The 21,184-nt window shown below is 26.2% G+C and overlaps 1 protein-coding gene across 2 annotated transcripts; it reads right to left on the minus strand.

Moving 5' to 3' along the window:
• Nucleotides 1-6,162: 6,162 nt before the first annotated feature.
• Nucleotides 6,163-17,380, minus strand: LOC132920441 (uncharacterized). 2 transcript variants are annotated; one of them, XM_060982841.1, is made up of 9 exons: nucleotides 16,948-17,380; nucleotides 15,964-16,089; nucleotides 15,724-15,847; nucleotides 14,676-14,824; nucleotides 13,069-13,208; nucleotides 11,252-11,554; nucleotides 8,032-10,452; nucleotides 7,200-7,238; nucleotides 6,163-7,129 (listed from the first exon to the last, which is right to left on the minus strand). In XM_060982841.1, the coding sequence occupies exons 1-9, from the start codon at nucleotides 17,112-17,114 to the stop codon at nucleotides 7,038-7,040; spliced, it is 3,561 nt and encodes a 1,186-aa protein (XP_060838824.1). In that variant the 5' UTR covers nucleotides 17,115-17,380; the 3' UTR covers nucleotides 6,163-7,037. The 2 variants fall into 2 exon arrangements, with proteins under 2 accessions (XP_060838824.1, XP_060838823.1); XM_060982840.1 differs by having other exon boundaries at nucleotides 15,712-15,847.
• Nucleotides 17,381-21,184: the final 3,804 nt, after the last annotated feature.

Here is a 21,184-nt window from a genome sequence, read left to right on the forward strand (position 1 = left end):
AAAGTTACTAGCTCTCGATATTTAGGCCTAATTCTGGACCAACGTCTAACCTGGGCAGACCACATTAAAAACAAACGAGTTCTCTTAAACTCTAGACGTAAATCCCTCTCTTACTTAATCGGCAAACACTCAAAACTCAACTTAAAAACTAAACTACTTTTATATAAAACTCTATTGATGCCTGTTTGGACATATGGCATCCTGTTATGGGGAGCTGCCAAAAAATCCAATATAAACAAAATCCAAACCTTTCAGTCCATAACTCTTCGCATAATTACAAATGCTCTATTCTATGTCTCAAACCACACTCTACATACCGACCTAAGAGTTAACACAGTAGATGAAACTGCAAGGCTACTATACAAACGATTTCGTTTACGACTAACCAACCACCCTAATCCCTTAATATCAGCACTAAACTCTGACACCATTCCTGGCAATCCTCCGCGTAGATTAAAGAGAAGATGGTGTCGTGATCTAAACCAAAATTAATTAATAACTATAAATTAAACTAACTTCTGTTATAAAGTGCTGCTATTGGGTGGCTTCTTTTTTTTTTCAAGCGTCGCATGTCAAAAAAATAAATGTATATCCGCATACATGCTTATTGTAAATTTAAATTACAGATTGTATGTTTTAAAATAAAGTTAAAAAAAAAAAAAAAGTTTTTAACTTTTTTTTATCTGCGCATGCGCAGTAAAGTAAAAATTTCTTATATAGGAACCACCATTTTTGACACTGGATTTGGATTGCTCTATTTGAGCAACTTTGATCTTTACAGTTTTTTGATATCTTCAAAATTGACATTTTTAAGATAGCCGAAAGTTTTAAATCAGGTAATATTTTGTAATTGTCGCATTTTTCAACGCTCTATCTTAATGTCACATTTGTAGGTATAATTTATCGATAAACTCCAATGATATTTTTTTTATAAATTTGATCTAATAATAAATACACTTTGTAGTTTTAATCAAAATAAATTATTATAATACTACCTATTATGATTACAAATCCCCTAATTTAAAACTTTCGACTGTCTTAAAAATGTCAATTTTGAAGATATCAAAAAACTGTAAAGATCAAAGTTGCTCGAAAAAAATAGAGCAATCCAAATCTAGTGTCAAAAATGGTGGTTTCTACTTAAGGCATTTTTATTTAACTGCGCATGCGCAGATAAAAAAAGTTAAAAATTAAAATTTATGAAAAACATATTATGTATTTATATGTCTTGTACCCTGTAAAAAAAACCCGAATCAAATTAAAGGTCATGCGTTCGAAATATTTCCTGTTACCTTTAAAATTGAACACACGGTATATATATCATATATATTATTTAATATTATCCCTCCAACGAAGATGTTGTTAGGCATGTGTTATATAAAACATTCTATATATACACAGGTACTCAACACGTCTCAACGAACTTGAATTAATTTATGAAGCAGAGAATTTCTTTTTGTTGTTTTTATAAAATATGACCATTTTAACATTAATTACTAATTACCGTTTCTTAACTTAAACCAATGAAACTCGGGTAAATTTAAAAATGATGTGTTACGTCATTATCGAGCAATGAATATTATTTTTAATGAAAGACTTGAAAATAATTAAACCTTTCTCTTATCCTTGACCAAGCTTCTAGAAACAGTTAAAATTTAATAATTAAAACAAATCATATTTTTGCTAAAATTTAATTAACGACTTTTTAAAGAACGTTTTATTTTCAATCAATTTAAATACGATACTTAACATTGCACCAAATTAATTGAAGGATACAATTGCTGTTATTAACACCGCGGTTGCAGTGAGGTGCTATTATATTTGTATGTCTTGAAATAAAGGCACTTCATTTTGAAATTGTTACTTAAATCATTTGCAGCAAAAATCAATTGACCTCATAATGACACATCATAAGTGCCAATTTTTTTCATGAAAAATTATCAATCGCTAATCGCTGACAAATATTTTTGTTGCATAAAAATATGAACACTAACATTATTTATGAAATTCCTATACTAAATTGTATGTATTAACTATTAAATGCCAAATAATTTACCTGTATAACAGTTATCGTTTATCGTAATATTCCTGAAATGCATTTAAAAAAAAAGCATCATATTTTATTATTATGAGATACCAGAAAAATAAATTCAGAACAGTGGTATATCAAAATTGCCTATTCAGGACGCCGTTCGATTTGTTTTCACTATTGAAATTTATTGTTAGCGAGTGGTAACACCGCTAGCAAGTCCTGGACCACAGTTATAAAAGACCGGCCGTTATATAACTATAATATATAGGTAACTATAATTTTATTGTATCAAACTCTTGCAGTATCACTGTTGACTGTGACCGTTGGACAAGATTTTTATTTAAAAGTATTAAATATAAAGATTTTTGTCATTTGAGTTTACCTATCAATTTTTTTTTTAGATGAACAATTATTTCAAAATACATACAACTAAATACCTCTAAATTACGCAATAATAAAAAAATAAATAATTAATACCTAATAATAAATTGATTGATATACATAAATGTACGTGCAACCTGTAATATTAATGCACGCACACAGATGCACTACTAAAATAAAAGTGACTTCATATAGCTAGCACTAGTTATAATATCTAATCCGGAATTGATACGGAAATTACAAGCGAAATAAGGCAAGCGAAATTTCAAAGATAAGATAAGAATAATGATGGATATAAATATACATATACTAAATATACTATCTGCAGTTCAGTTATATCTTATATAATATATATCCAATTAATTATTAAAATAATGGAGCGGATTCTGCAGTGACTATTGTCTATGTTTGTAAAATTATAGATATATCTAATATATTCTATAATAACGGACTTACAAACAATATCCTTCGTAAAATAATTATGAATTTAGCCGTGAGACTGTTATGTTTTAATCTTTGCTTTGTGGGTACTAAAAACTGTGCATCTATAAGTTATAATTTTTGAATATAAATTTGTAATATTGGCGGCAAATCATTTATTGCATCGATGAAAGATAAAACTAATTATTATAACTGTCGATGCGGACAATTTAAAAATTATCTTTCTGTCAAATAAGTTCACTATTATAGCAGATGGCTTTTAAGTATTATTCAGAAACCTATAACTATGAATTATGATCCCGCCTGCTATTGCATAACAGGTTTAGGTCTCTGAATTCTATACCTATAAAATTACAATTTTTACACCGCCGACAGGATTTTTCAGACGTTTTAAATGACTAAAACGATAAGAAAAAAAAGGACTGACTCAAATTTGGTTTATGTACCTACTTCTTTTGTGGGCTAAACAATATTGTAATCGATACTGAGTTTGAATTCATGATGTTATACCTATTAATGTATATCAGTATAATGTATATAGTACTATATACTGATACTATACTTGGTACGAGGTAACTATATTATGTATTGAGTTGAGTAGGTACTCTGCAGTTAAATATTAAAATATATAGTTCGACAATTAGATCGTTACACGTTTGTATAACCATACGTGACATAAATAACTAATTATAATAATTCGTAAGTAGGTATAATAATTAACTATATTATAGATCAGTGTAGTGGCATAATAATTATGATCTTTTTTTTTATTTTTACAAAATTATAAATGCTTACTGCTTATCGACTATTCTTGCTTAAAAGAACTTCCAATTTCATTGTTATCGTCTTATCGCTCTTTTGTTTATGGGTTATAATCATATTTTAGGTAGATAAGGTAACAATTATTAAATTTGAACAGTTTAAAAATAGTATACATATAATTGGATTTGGATAATATAGTATTATAGGTAGGTACAGTTCTGTGAACTATTTTACTAAACTAACTTTCTTTTTTAAATTTAAAACTCTATAGTTAATTTTAAACTGATTTAAAATCTAAAAACAGCAATAGTCCATAGCCTTGTGCCCTTGTATAGTTGTATGCAGTAGTTATTTTGCCCATTTTAACTCTGAAAGTTAGCATAACTAAAAAGCCTTTTATTTAGAGAACCTGATAATAAGTAGGTGAGTTTGTTCTTAAAAGTGTGCGTGTGAATAATTTTAACCCTCCCCCTCCTAATTACATTATAGGTATCGAAAGACGAAAAAATGAAAATGTCTATTAGACATGTATTATGTATGTACCTACTACCTAGGTACCTATTATTATTAGGCAGGTAAAGCATTTTATCGTGTTTAACGGCTTAAATATATAATATTAATTAATATGCAATATGAAAAACATAGCTAGGTATATTAATGTAATCTACTGAAATAAAATCGATGAACTTGCGGACGACTAGATTTAGAAAATAAACACATCCTATATTTAAACTATATATTAAAAGGATAACACAAAGAGATCTTAACAATTGTAATGATACACTTTTAACCTATCTATATTCCATAATTGAAATCTAATCCTTGTTTATCCACTGATGAGAGTTGCTGTCTAAATATAGAGCGTTATCCATTAGAATCTACTAATTTATTATAACTTTTTTTAAATTATCTATTCATTTTACGTAATTTGATGTCATTGCAAAATAATAATTTTGAAAAAACTGCATTTTTAAATTTTTTTGGCGTTACCAATAATATTTTTAAGTTATTACTTTATTGGCAACAAATTTAATTTTATATTTACAAAAACAAAAATATTTTTCGGAATACCTACTTCGATTCATTAAAATCGATTTTTAATAAGTAGTTATAAATGTTATATTAAGTGTTTTAATTTGTGATGAGCGGTGGAGTATTGTGTCAACATTTCTTGAGGTAGGTAACCTATAATACGGCTATACCTCTGAATCACTCAAATCCACCATTCGTCAATATTAACTTTAAATACCAACTAATTAAAAATTATATAGGTATAAACAATAACTAATTAACTATGCGTACGAAATTAGACAAAATTATTATAATACAAAAAAATAATTTCAAATTTTTTTTTAACAATATTGTTTTATAATGACTTGAGACGTCAAATTATGTAAATAATTCAATTTATGAAATAGGTATTAGCCATTAGGTAATGACTATAAATTTTCTTTACTTTTATTCAACCCTGTTGAATTATAGGTATAATTAATTCATGATTGTGTAAATGTTATAATACAGGTCAGTCTGGCCACGGCCCCGAGGTATATCTTGAATTATTAAACTTGCTTATTATTTTCAACTTAACCTACCTAATATATAAATATTATTACTATTAATTATATATTTATTTTATGATTTAATATTTCTTTATAAAGATTGTTAGTATACCTATTCATTTTTATAATTTTTAGTTGAATTATTTATGCCAAGATGCATTATATACCTATCTATTTATTCCAGACTTGCATCAATATAAATATAACAGAATTAAGATGTAAAAAACATGTTTGGCACTAACCAAAACAATATATAGCGAGAATGATTTAATATAAAGGGAAGCTTAACTGAAATCTTTGGATGTTGATTAATATAGTTAATACATCCTAAACCTAACTTCCAACGTTACAATTAAAATTACCATTACACTGTTTATAAATCATAATTATTGTAGAAAAATACTAAATATATCCCTGCCTAATAATTATACCTAATATGTAATCGTAGTGTATATTATTATGATAAATAGTAATAAAATATAATGATTATATATCTACTAATACATTCCATGTCATGTCTGGAACAAAATCTGCCTGTCATATATTTTATCTGAATCATAGGCTCGTTGAAATTTCTGAATCTTAAATCGTTTAAAATTGTTGATATTTATCATATTTTATAGATAGATTTATCTATTATTCATATAGTATGTACCTATATAATATCCATAAAATAAATATATAATATTATGATAAGTCATTAATGTATAATAATATATTAATATTATGTTCTATTATAGAACTATTTCAACTTGGATTTCATCTGGTTAAGACTGATTTTCTAATTCAGCTGTTCAATGTTAAATTGTGTTCTTCATGTTAAATTTAACCATACAAATTAGTTATTATGTAATTAAACCCTTTTCCTTTTTATTTGATCTTCACTCACTAATTATTCATTACCAACTTCTTCATTAGTAAGATATTAAATATAAGTATAAAATCATAAATAATTTCACAGCTAAATAAATAAATAAACAAAAAAAATTTAGATTAAAAAACGTAACAAATTTTACAATTATATTTACATGTGATAAAAATATGAAAAGTAGATTTGACAATATTAAATCTTACAATTTTCCAAATTTATAAACTTACACTAATAAACAGATGAAAATATATTTATAACAAATAAAAACTTTAAAATTTTAATTTATTATTAATACGAAAGCGTATGAGAAACAACAATAACTGTTTAAAAATTTACATTATAATATACAAATATTTTATTTAAATAAACTAAAATTGAGAAATTTGGAAGATATGTTTGATACAACTTATAAATATATTTATAGTTATCTTTTTTTGTTTGATCTCATAAAAATAAATTCTGTACAACTAATCAAGCAGATTATTACAAATAAAAATTATAAGATGATTTAATTAATATAGTTGAAAAAGTTGAATAATTCAAATTATTAGTCATTACTCATTATTACATACAATGTATAATTTGTATACTGTGATATTAATAATTTTTTAAATAAATATTTGATTACTTGAAGTACAGTATTTATAAAATAAACAAGTCAATAAGAACTATACTAGCAAACAATTCAAATAAATATTAAAAATTAAATAAAAAACATACTTTCAAATCAAAACAAATCAATTCCACAAAAGAATAAATAAGCCATAGGAGCAACAACATAATATTTTGTTGATAAATAATTGAAGTTTGAAATTTTTTTTAAATGTAAATACAAAAATTAATTTAATTTACATCTCAAACTTATTGTAATAGTCAAATTGATGTATAAGATATTACTACAGTGTGTTTGTATTTTTAAAGATGAAATATTGTACCTCCATAAATTGAAAGCATCCTAACAAAAAATTTCATCCTAACTGTAATAATTAAATTATTGTCGTCTTCTAACTGCTTTAGCTTTACGTCTTTCACCGGCAGGAGCTGTTCCCATGGAAAATAACGGTTGACTTGATCCTGGCATAACTGAATTAAACAAAGAAAATTATTAGTTAAATAATGTATTACATTTTTTTAATTATTTACTCAAACATACCAGTTGCAGACATTGGAGGTGATCCAAAACCAAATGACCCTATAAGTACAAAATTAATTTAAATATTTAAAAAAATGCAACAGTTAGCAATGAGTAAAGTTAAATGATAATAAATAAGAATGAATAAACTATTACTAAAACACATTGTAAAACAAGTTTAAGACAGTTAAGAGTAAATATATTCATAGGTCATAGTTAAAAAAAGTAACATTATAATATAATATACTATTATGAATTTAACTATCTGCATTTGATCTTTAATTATTAAAATAATAAATCAATTAAAATAAATAGAATACACACAGGAAATACTTACACCTAAAGTATCTATGTATGTCAGACTTCAATACTTATACTGTAAATTTATTCTAGATTATGAACATACATTTAATTAAATTAAATATATTAAGGTATAATAGATTGAATTTGGTTTTAATTATAAAATGGGCCATTTCAAGTCACTATCTGTCAGATTTTTTTATGGATTCAGCAAATTGCTTACTCATTTCATACAATGGATAAAAAGTATCAAACTAAATTCATAATAATTTCATGTTTGATCTATAACTAGGGCTGCAATCTTTGAAAGTTGAGAGAGATATCCAGGAAATCTGAACTATTTAACTTGAAAGTTATAACTTTATGTTACAATATAGTCAGAGACTTATATATTCTATAAAAATATAATATGAATAATTTTATCTATCACATATGTATGTAAGATCCTACTCAATTTTACAAGGACACATAGCTCATAAATTACCGTGACATAATATATGTATATAAAATACATCGTAATGAAAATAATATAAACAATTAAAATAGTACATACCTTGGTTTGGTTGAGTTCCACCAAACTGTGGTGTTGATGGGGCTTGGCCGAATTGAAATGGCGAACCAGTTGTAGATGCAGCATTAAAACTAAAAGCCCCATCTGGTTTAGTAGGTTGTGAATTACTGCCGAAAGCAAAAGTAGATGAACTACTAGGAGCATTGTTTGTACTACCAAACTGAAAACTTTGATTTGTTCCAAATGTATTAGATGGTGATGTAGCTACACTACCAAATGTAGGTGCAGCATTAGGAGAAGTAATGTTGCCAAACGGAGAAGGTTGAGATGATTGAACGGCACCAAATGTGTTGGTTTGTTGAGGTGCTGAATTGCCAAAACCATTAAATCCAGATGTAGCAAACGTGTTGGAAGCTTGGCCAAATTTTACTGGACCATTATCAGTTTTATTGGCGCTAAATTGAAATGCATTGCTCGTTGGAACTGTACTTCCAAATTTGAATGGTTCAACTGCTTTTTCAGTATTATTTGTAAATTGTAATGGTTGATTAGAAGAAGGAAAAGTAGTTCCAAAAGAAGCAGGTTTTTCATTTCCCCCAAATTTAAATGGAGCACTCGTACTTTGAGATCCAAAAGCTGAAGTTGGAAACTGGGTTTTTGTTTCTTCTGTTTTTTGAGTATTAAATTGAAACGCTGGTTTATCAGAGGCTCCGAAAGCTGAAGTAGTTTTGTTAGAACTGAATGGAAATGAGCTACTTGGAGTCTCTGAAGGTTTATCACCAGGTTTTGAACCAGAATTATTAAATTGAAATATAGGATTCGCAGTATTATTAGCAAAAACCATGCCAGAAGTCGTTGATTTGTTATCCGTTGTTTGGCTACCAAAAACTAATTTTGGGCCTTGGTTAATAGCAGATTGACTAACAGGAGTACTAAATTGAGATTTTGATTGATCTGTTGTAGATACTCCAAACGCAGATGTTGGCAAAGCACCAAATTGTAATTTAGGTGTTGATTTTTCAGTAGTAGCGTCATATTTAGGAGGATTACCAGTAGGTGAAGTTATATTATCTGTGTTCCCAAAGTTAAAAAGATTTTTAGTTTGTGAATTTGATCCGAAAACAACTACATTTGTAGATTCTGTTAAAGATGTACTATCAGGTTTTGAAGGACAAAATTGAAATTTTACAGATTCAGTAGGTTTCGAATTTTCTATAGATTTTTGATTATTACCAAACGAGAATAATGACGGTGTAGATGTTGGATTCTCTGATCCTTTTGTTACATCAAACTGCAATTTAGGAGTTGATTGGTGGACATCTGTTTTGGTTGCACCAAATTGTAATGCAGGAGTTGAATGCTTGTCATTAATTTTAGATATACCAAATTGCACTATAGATGTTTGTTTATCATTGTCTTTGGTTGCACCAAATTGCATTATAGGTGTTGATTGTTTATCAACAACTTTAGGTGCACCAAATTGTAATACAGGTGATAATTGTTTATCTACTTTAGACGTGTCAAATTGCAGTACAGGTGTTGATTGCTTATCAACAACTTTGGGTACACCGAATTGCATTATAGGTGTTGTTGATTGCTTATCATCAGATTTAGGTACTCCAAATTGCATTACAGGTGTTGATTGCTTTTCATTAGATTTAGATACTCCAAATTGCATTACAGGTGTTGATTGTTTTTCATCAGATTTAGGTACTCCAGATTGCAGTATGGGTGTTAATTGTTTTTCATTAGCTTTAGATACTCCAAATTGCATCACAGGTGTTAATTGTTTATCAGCTTTTGGTACTCCAAATGTAAATGATGGTTGATCTTGTTTTGAAGAATTATCAACTTGACTTCCAAAAACTAATGATGGTGCTGCGTCTTTCTTTGAATTATCTGATGATTTTTCAGTAGTCTTAACGGATTCACTTGGTTTAGATACTGGAACAGTAAACTGAAATGATGGTTTATCTTTATCATTGTTAAAGTTATTTTGTCCTTCATTTTGTGAATTAACAATAATATTTTTATTTGTTTCTGGAGACAGAATAAACTTATTTTGTTCAATATTATTTTTAGTAGATCCTGGTGTTTTGTTATCAATTACTTTCTCGTCTACTGCATTAGTCTGTTTAAGATATTCCTCGACAGATGTTACTGTAGAAGCTATTGGACTACCAAAACTAAATTGTAATGAAGTGTTACTTTTGTTCAGTTCACTTATCTTAGACGTATTCTCAGATGATTGAAGACCAATTTTTAGTGGCATTGTAGACTGTACTGTAGGTGTTGTGATCAATGTAGCACTAGATGAAGTACTTGATACAGTAGACATTATATTAGTTACTGCTGGTTGTGTTTCATTATATGTGGATACTATTGGTAATGGAGCAGCTGAATCAACACACTGGTTGCCATTTTTCACATTAGACTTTTCATTATACTGTTCAATTGAAATAACTGTAAAAAAAAAATGTATTTAGTACCATCACTTTTTTGGTTAATATATTATTAAATCTTACAAGATACAAAAAATATTTTACTATTACAAAACATATAATTAAATATTTGAGTAAAAGGATATTTTAAAAATATTGCATTTAAAATTTATAAAATGTTTAATATAGGAATGTTGAAAATATATATATTTTTTTTATAATAATAAAGTACTTAAATAATGATGCATAGTCATTAAGGCATCATATAAATTTTGGCTTTTAACGATTTCTAACATGTAAGATTTAGAGCAAACTAAAAATATATTGGTTACATTCTGTAATTTTTTTAAGTTTACATATTTACTAATGAATTTAATTTTAACACAAGTAAAGACATGGTTCATCATTTTTTATTTTCTATTAGTTAAAATATTAAAAAAATTGATTTCAATTATTTTATAGTTAATCAATAATTTATTATCCTATTGAAATGTTTACTCATTTATTTTGTTACAATAATACTAACAAAATTTTAGAAAAAAGTCGGTATTTAATTATTTTTATTTAACACTTAATGATTAAAACAAAATAATTAAATAATTGCTTATTGTGTAATGTTTAGGACTCTATTATACTTTTCCAGTTTTGCTTCAGAATAATAGACTTATTAAAAACCTAAGTACCTAACTATGGTTATATTATATGTCTAAAATATAGCAATAGAAAAGTATCATTTCTAGTCTTATATTTAAAAATAGTGTTAAAACTATTAAAAATAATAATTATTATTATTAAACAGACTTAGATTAAGAATATGTTACCTTTTTTCTGAGCTTTTTTCTTTTTTTCTTCAAGCTTGTCAATACTTGTATATGGTACAGGATCAGTATCTTCAAATACTTCATCAAGTATAGTTTTCATACATATTTTTTTAATGATCTGAGTTTTACCGCTTCTGTTAAATATTCGACTTGCTGCAACTGTTACTAAATCATTAGACAGGTCAGTTTCTGTGGTTTTGTCACTTTTATTGGAAATATTCAGGTCATTATGAAGTAAGACAGTAGAACCACAGCATGTGCAACTTTTACAATGCTTACGATCTGGTGATTCTTCTTCGTGGTCTAAAACATAATAAAAGTTATAAATTACATAAAATGTTTTTTTTTAATGCGTAGCTTAAATAACACTAAAAAATTCAATTTAATCTAAAATAAACAACTAAATTTACAGTTTTAAAGTTCAATATCAATTAAAAACAAACAATAAAAAGTAAGAATTTGTCAATTTATTTAAAATAGATACATAGATTAACCTTTAGTGACGCACACGGGGTAATTATTTACCCCAATCTCTTTTTAAAATGCAATAAAATATTTATTGCATTTTCCACACTCATGTGGACCATGCTATCTTATTGTTATTATCATACAGTCACAAAAATGAAACAATCTGGATTTAATTCGTATTTGAGTAATCATTAACTTAAGCGGTTGTATTCGTAGTTTGGCAAAAATAAATAGATGGCATTAGATGTACTTTTGGTAACCGCTCAAAAGATTGTAAAGCTATTTGCCCTGGCTGCTTTATGGCTTCATAGTTTTAATATTCATAAACGTCAAGAAAACAAAAATTATGTATTTATCTAAGGTAACACAAAGGTTGTTATTTATTACAAATTTTTTTTAAATTAACATTTGTAATATATGCATGCAAATTAATTAATAAATATTTAAAACAATTATTAAGAAACATTCTTTATAATTTATAATTTAAAATCTGCAATAAATAGTTATTAATAATTGAATAATGTAAAGAAAAAAAATAATTAAAAAATATTAAAAAAGAATGAAACCCGGTTATAATACTATAGAGCTAAATATATATTAATATATGATTATTATATCTTTATAATTTTATAAAATAAACATACTTTGAAATTGGAATATAAATTATTAGTTAATAAGGAAGATGTCAAACCACATGAGTTTGTCTTCTCCTTACAAATATATGTACAACATACTAAATTTAAATTCTTCAGAATTAATCACTTGTTATTAGCTTTAATATTAAAGTTAGTTGATTATTTATCATCCAACTTAGACAACAAGGTGAGAACATTATCTATGTTTAATGTGTATACAATATACATTAATTTTACATTTCAATTTTTAAGCAAGGTATGAGTATGTAAAATATTGCAAATAAGAAATACTTATAACAATTAAAAATGTAATAATTATAAAAATAAAAAAACAGAAATGTTGTTATTAGATTATTATCTAAGTTTTATAATAATAATAATCTACTTTAATATTGAAGCTGACATACAAAATTGATGTAGTAATGCAGTAACATATATTATATGATTTTTGAGGGGTATTCTAAATATACTTCCAAACATATTGTCGGGTCTAATAAAATAAATTTTACTTTTGTAAAATAAGATATACATTTTTTGATAGACATGACTCACATGAGTAATAAAATACTAATACTTTCTTAAAAAAAAAAATAATAATAATAATATTATGGCACTGACACTATGTTTATAAAATATAACAACACTTACAGGTATGATATCCTCTAAGTATTTTAATATTTAGAGGTATTTTTAATTATTTATTATAAAAATTACCAGATGGATAAGGTCGTTTTTGCCCAGGCGTTAGTAAAAACTTGCTAGAACTATATGAGCTCAATATTTCGTTATTTCGAGTCCTGGGTTTCTTCTGAGGATGAGACATATTTGTTCCGAAATCTCCTTGTCTTTTGGTTCTAATAAAACAAATAAAAATTTAAGAAAAAAATATAATAATAAATGTTGAAAAGAATTATTTTAGTAAAATGTATTTTATTTATACTGGACAGCATTATACCAATTATTGATATAATAATATTGTTTAAACTTCCAAGAACACTAGACAACTCTTAATAGAGTTAAAGGACTGAGTAGGGTAAATGTGGTTACAATAATAAAATTATTAATTGAGACGACGGCAGTGGCGCTTTTCAGTAGGTGTAGGCCAAACTAGTCATGGTGTGTTATTATTATTATTATTGATGAATACAATTTTTATTTTTTATTATAAAATAAAATAATATTATCAGAACATTTGATTTTAAATTAATAAAGTAAAATCAGTTTTAAAATATTTTACAGCTATTGTTGATATATTTTCAGTAATAATATTCAAGTACAGAGAACCCTCGATTTATCTGGCAATGACTGTACAAAAAGTGATGGGCTGTGGTTAAATACCAAACAGGTAAGAAATATATTTTGGATAAATACCCTGGTATTTATGCACATCATATTTACCACATATATAAATATGACTATTTAATACTCGGTATACTGTTATATCTTAGTCCGTGGATAGTCAATGTTTATTTTTGTTTTTTAAGTAAAATTTATTTTATATTTTCTTTTAGATAATATAACAGTAAGCGTATGAATATTTTATTTTTTTCTGGTTTTAAATTTTTTTTTTTTTTTATTAAGTTGTCAACTTTCTACATAAAATGTATTTAATTAAACATGGGTATTTTGACTTGGATCACCACTCTATTTACATTTGTTTGTATATAAATGGATTGTTATTGAATAATTTTTGTTTGAAGTAATTACCCAAAATACCGAGTAAATAACATGGGAATTATATATTATATTATACATGCGATGAGGTACAAAAAGTAAGCCACATTTGGACACTCACCCCAGAACCAAATTCATTGGAGGTATTGAAAAACTTCACAAAGCGAAAGTGTAAGTAATAATATGGGTGGAAAATTTAGGATTGCGATTAAAAACTTGTTACCAATTCAGGTGTTTTTTATTTCAATGTTACCGTTTTAGTTTAGTTTTAATTTTACTTACCCAGTTCTTATGTTAATTATTTATTATTTGTGTATTTATTCATTTTTTTTTTACCATGTTATAAATTTGTTTAATTATGTATTCTATTTTATCTTAAATGTTTATTTTCACCAAAATTGAGCCATAAGCAATAATAATATAAAACACCAATTATTGACACATTACTATAAATAAAATAATAAATCTATTTTGAAATTTAGCCAAAATATTTTACAAACGTTAACAAAAATAGTATGTAAAAACACTTGTGTGATGTTTTTATACTTAGTTTTTGATTCTTGTGTAACATTTTACTATTTTGGACATCATTTTACATTTTTTAAACATATTATTATCAGTGACTGTTTTTAAGATAATATACATACTTTTTGTTTTCTACATTAGCAATTGAAGAATTTGTTACTGTTGGTATAGGTTGATTGAATCTATGTCCATTCATCACTATTACACGGTCAGGTGCATTAGATTCACTGATTGTTCTTCGACGTCGATTGACAAATGCATCAACACCATTCTTTAAAATAGAATTGTATTTAGATATACAAAAATATTTATTATTGTGATTTAAAAGAAAACCAAAATTTGGTTAACTTTGTTTTATCATAAACACCATAAAAAAAAACATAATGTTATTATTTTAAAATGCAAATTTAAAAATCGAAAATTTAACTCAAAGTTTACATATTTCGCCAATTTTTTTTTAAAAAAAGTGTACATTTCATTGATTTTTAAATACAGATTTAATATTTTCTAAAAAAATTGATTTTATTTTTCTTAACCTATATATTTTAAATAATATTGGATATAAAACTTAATTTTATTTTATGTAGGTATTTATTGTCATCATTGCAGTCAAATATTAATTTGACTACAATAGTGCGATATGCGTTTAATCTATATCGTGTAAATGTACCAAATTATTATTTTATCATAAATAAAAGTTATTTTAGTTTTTTTTAAATTTTTAGTTGTCATAAATCTATTTATTGTTTATTTGTTAGTAAAAATGCTGTACACAATTGACAATTTACAAAATTTCTTCAAATTAAAAAAAAATTTTTTCGTCAGAAATTTGAATCATTTTTTTTTGCATACCTAACATGTTTTTATGCATATTTTACAATTACAATATTTTCTTGCATATATGCATGTATATTTTACTTGTTTTAGCTCTTAAAAATCTGAGTCCCAATGATAAATTAATAGATAATAATAGCCTTATACAGATCATAGGTACATAATTTTATTTACACTACTCATATATCTTAATTTGGTCAAGTATAATATACTATTAAATTAAATAAAAAAATGTTAATTAAATAATGTATCTAACAGTAAAATCATATATTAAAATCAATAATTTTTTGAATCAATTATGTTATATGTAAAAATTAATATTACCTTATATATTACCTCTTGTCGAGTTCTTTTTCTTACTCCAAAATTATCTAATGTTTCCATCAATTTTCGCTTCTTATCATATATGTCTCTTGATGCATTACTACCATTAATTATATTGCTTCCGTTCAAACTGTTTCTAGAAAAAAAAAATTATAATAATACAAATATGACTTTACAGTTTAGTGTTTACCAATTGATAATTTTTAATTACTCACATTAAACAAATAATTTTAAGTGGTTTTTGTTACTTACTCTAGTGTATAGGATGTTGATAAATTTGATACATCTGTGTTTGGTGTTGTTGACCTCATTTCCCGTGCTTTTTGAGCTATACGAAAACTAAATCCAGGACTAGTTACTGTTTCTTTACAGTTAGATCTAAAAATAAGATAAAATATTGTTTATTTACAAAAATTAATAAGGCCTATTAGCACAATAAAAAATGTATCATTTATGTAACAACATTTACAAGTTATGATTAAATAGTTAAAATATTTCTCTGTAACTCAATATATTATGTGTAGATTAGTCTAATGTGTATTTTTGGAAAATGGGTAAATAGGTACTTTTACAATAATTGAAATTGTATTTAATTATATTACTAGTAGATCCAGCTAAATGGTGTTACGGGTTGCCCGTAACAAATTAAATAATGCCAGTAGATATACTCAGTCTTGAAATTATATATAATTATAATGACTACTACAGTGTAAGTACTAAATTTTAAAAAAAAAATCTGACCAAGTAATAACACTTTCCATTTATAACCCCCCTCAGGAATAAATTTTGAAAACCATTTCTTAATAAAATTATCAAGGCTTCGGTGGTTCTGGATAGGTGATAAATATATTATTGAATCAGGATAAGATATTGTTTTTATATAACTTTAAGTACCTAATAGTTTTTCTATTTGGTTGACTATGAAATTATATTTAAGAGATCATATCAAAATACACATATAATTGAAATTGTATGTGAATTTCTGAAGTTTTAAATATTAAACTTAATATTAAAAACAACTAACTACAGTTAACTAAATTGTACAAACCTATTATGTATAATATGTTATTATTATAAAAATATAAGATCAGTTCCAAAATTGGAATTGTTACATTATTAGATAACAAATAACATACAAATTTAATATTAATAATATATTATTAATTGAATTTGTCTAAATCTTCATAACCAACTTATAGATACTTATATAAAAAGAATATTTTTTTATGAACATACCTTAAAGTATCATTAGATTTACGTGCAATGGGTGACTTGTTATTAAAAACATTGAGAGCCCTGGCCTCTGGACTATTTAGGTTTAAAGTTTTACCACTTAAGCTGTTGGGCCCCTTACTCTTTTCATCGTCTGATTTAGAATTCAAAAACTTCAAAAACGAAAACATAATGAGGTACGGTAATCTTAAACCACACTAACTATAAAATTTAAAAATAAATAAAACCAACAAAATTAAAAGTTGAATTGATAAAGATTTAAGGTGTTTAACTGTCTAGTGTCTAAATAGACAAAACCACTGAAAACAACGTGTTAAACTGATCAATGCTAATGACGTTAACGTTAAACAGTAAACACTTAATTGTTGGTGTAAATAAAAATGTGTATTACTATGCGAGTGTGACTGTGTGAGTGTGTGTGTATTATCTGTTTTCTCTAGCGTGTGTCATGCTGACATTGTCGTAATACAAATACTATTGTACTGTTATCAGTTTGACGTTATCACGTAATTGAAAAACCGTTGAAAAAGAAGTCTGGTATATAGTATTATACCATGGTTCGTTATAAAGATAAATACATTGGACCATGTTTCACAATTATTCGTGCCAAATGCTCCAATCATTTATCATAGACGTATAATAGGTTAGGTTATTTGTCTATAGTCTAACACTACTACAAAAATCACATAGGTTCATAGGTAGTTATTGGGAAAAATATGTTTTTTTAAAACAAAAAATTAAATAGATATTAATAAATTAATAAACCATTTGTTCCTATGAATATTTATCCCCTCTTCAGAACTTACGTTCCAAAATACTGGCGCAACGCGTAAGCACTGAGCAGGCACGGCCCACTATAGACTACGGGACTACGGGAGCCCGGAGCAGCACTAGCAGAATAGCAGCGGTCAGCGCCTCAATGGGTCATGCAAATATGCAATACAGACACCAGTACCGTAGCCAGGATTTTTTTCGGGGGGGGGGGGGGGGGCTTAATTTTTGATGGCCGATTATGACAAAGTTTGCACTGTATTTCTGGGTACCTAATGGGGAAAAAAAGTTTAGTGAACATTTTACCGAAATACTTATTCTTGCACAGTTCTACAGTTGTGCTTTGTATTTTAGTGTGTAATGTATAATACTATAATAATATATAAAATGATTGTACATATATATTTGTTATCTGCCATAATAACTATCATAAATTCATAACCCATATTTGTTGATCCTATATTAAGTAATAAGTAGTAAGTACACGGTACACTAGAAAATTCCCTATTTCTGAACATTCGACACAGTCATAATATATAGGTTTGTAGGTAATGAGACTTGCCTGTTTTTTGGATGACATCGTATCGTTAAAATAGAGTTAATTAATTCTAACAAAAATTACCCTCAGATTGCGTATAAAGGATTTTTGTACAATTTCCACAAGGAATGCTTTAGTTTTATTCGTTGGAGGTGTTCAAAAAACAGCTCTATGAAGTGTCCATGTTCTTTAAAAACCGATTTGAACATAATTCATCCGACTTTGATTTCTGTGTATAACGATCATTTTGTGCATTAAGAAAATGATAATCTTATTTCTGCGACAAAATTAAAAAAATCTTATATCGAAAAAGCTATCAACAAGCAAGCGAGTTGCCTACTCAAGATGTACCTACCTAATTAAAATATTAATTTTTCTAGCATTATTATAATAATTATATAGGTAGATAATATTTTATTTATTATTGTATTGCATTTTATTATTTTAGACTAATTGTTTAATTAATTTACTTTTTTCTAGTGCGAGACTTTTTTTTTCCTAGTGTGAAACTTTTTTTACCTGGATTTTTTTTCCGCGATTCGTATTTCTAACAATTGGCAATTTCGTGTTTTGAGCAACGAAGTAACCGTCCGCGGTGGCAATCGAAGGGGCTGACTACTCTCGCCGACCGCGTACATTTACCTCGTTGCCCATATTTAACGCGAAATCGCCAATATAATTCATATAATTAAACATATTATCAAATCAAGATCAAATGAGTGTGATAAGAGCGGCGTTGCTTTATCTCCTCAAACGGTAATTAAAAAACAAATCCATCACGCTTTACCACAATTTTCTAACACATGAATTTACATATTAGGTAGGTACCTACCAGTATTACAATATAATACAATATAAACAAATTTGAGGACTAATTTCTATCAAACATTTTTGTAGTAAAAGTAGGTACTTTTGAAGCCTATGACTGAATGTATAATATAGGTAATTAATTCTTGATTTAAAATTTATAATCTTACAAATATTATGTTGTATTACTTCTATGATATTATATAAATAAAAATAAAAATATTATTATATAATAAACTATAATTAATAAGTAGGACTGTGCATTTTTAGAAGTGCATTTTTTTTTATGGTTGTGAACGTAGCTTTGTAACTTGTAAGTACATAATTTTGATTATGTAACAAGCAATTTATGAAACTTTTATTTTACATTTTTTGATATTTGTAATTTTTTAGTTAATTGTTTTCCTTTTTAGGTCATATTTTCTTTTTTAGTTCATTTTTTCGATATTAAACTCCATCAATTAACAACTTTGAAAACTATAAAAAAAATTGTTCACATTTTAATTGCATATTTTATTGCATTTTTAACATTTTAAATGCAATTTTTAAGGTTTTTGGTGCATTAAATTCACAGCCCTAGTACTAAGTATGCCTAATGCCTATAACTACAATTTCTACCTATTCTAATAATATTTATTTTAGGTAGGTAGGTACCTACTTAGTACTTACCTATAGGTTAACTGGTTAACACTTATTTATATAAACACTAAACAGTTTATAACCAGTAACCACACACTTTAAAGTGTTTAAAGTTACAGCCATTGATCCGTTAATCTACAACTTAAATCTATCTTAAATCTTAGTTGCAGCAGTTTTTATTTTTTATTTGGAAATAATCACTTTTATTATTGATATTTAATTATACGTAATAGTGTAATACTATAGACCTAGAAACCGCTGTTCGTGTAAAAAGAATTTCCAGATTAACTGAGGGTCGTACAGAGAAGTGCCTACCCCTATTAAAAACAAAAAAGCCGTTTTCTTTGTTGGAATGATGCCACAACTCAAAGCCTTGATACGAGTGGCAGTAACAAAAAAAAAAACCATTGACTACAAAACTCTTATAATGTTATACTATTTTCAAGATTCTGCAAAGCAAAGTGCATTTTTTGAAATTCTATGTAGGATTTTTTCTGAAAAAAATATCACACCAAAAAAAACCCTGTCGCTTACGTTAACTATATGTAACTACCACTTGTAGACACGTAATTCGTGAAGGATTTTTTTTTATTATTTCACAACTTTTTAGCTATCGTAATGACTTTTAATTTTAATTAAAAAAGAATTTTTACATTCACAAATGGTTATTTTATACTTTAAACATTTAAACATTTAATTAGAAAAGTGGGTATAGCTTTGCTGCAGTACATTAGGTGTTGAGTGAGTCACTATTATAGGTATGTTAAATTTGAATTTAATGATAATTTATCATTGTATACGAAAAACGATTCAAGTCAATCTCCATCTTCATAGGTGCATCATCACCATGCATATTTCATGATATATTTTTGTTTTTTTGATATAGCTATAAATTAAAGTTATTTATATTACTTTTAGTATTATTAGTAGTAAATTTTTATAATTTTTTACGAAAATATTGCATTTATTATATTATTGTATATATTTATACCACGTCATATCAACTTATAAAACTCAAAATGTAATAACATTTTTCTATAAATAGTGTGAAACATTAAAAATAGATTCATAGTAACATATATTTATAGTACCTATAAATTGGTAATATTGTAAAATAAATAAAAAATGTTATTGCGTATATTAATATTCATGAGCATTTAAAATACATAAGAGTTTAAGTTACACGAATAATGTTTTTAAATTATGACAAAATAATTAACATATCGTTTGAATTATAAGTAATTTCGTTCAAATTGGAACTTAAAGGGTCTTTAAAAAATAATTATCTTTATATATTTTTTTAGATTTTATGGTTTCAGTATGAACTACTTATGAAGAAGCTTGTACCTATTACATTTTCAAGAAGAAGTTTTTATGAATTTTATACAGATATAAGAACAACGTTTGTTGGATCTTATATTGAATTTCCAAGAATTTCGACCAAGTAAATAAGTTTTTATCAAAATTTAAAATTATCGTGTCTGT

The sequence above is a fragment of the Rhopalosiphum padi genome, chromosome 2 (assembly GCF_020882245.1).
Source record: "Rhopalosiphum padi isolate XX-2018 chromosome 2, ASM2088224v1, whole genome shotgun sequence".
NCBI lineage: Eukaryota > Metazoa > Arthropoda > Insecta > Hemiptera > Aphididae > Rhopalosiphum > Rhopalosiphum padi.

What these genes read in the sequence shown, in the direction of transcription:
- LOC132920441 (XM_060982840.1), bottom strand. Translation starts at nt 17,114, where the DNA reads ATGTTTTCGTTTTTGAAGTTTTTGAATTCTAAATCAGACGATGAAAAG. An exon ending in AAATCTAATGATACTTTAAG is followed by an intron (nt 16,090 to 16,947) that starts GTATGTTCATAA and finishes TCTTATTTTTAG; the next exon opens with ATCTAACTGTAAAGAAACAG. An exon ending in GAAAAAAGCTCAGAAAAAAG is followed by an intron (nt 10,453 to 11,251) that starts GTAACATATTCT and finishes TTTTTTTTACAG; the next exon opens with TTATTTCAATTGAACAGTAT.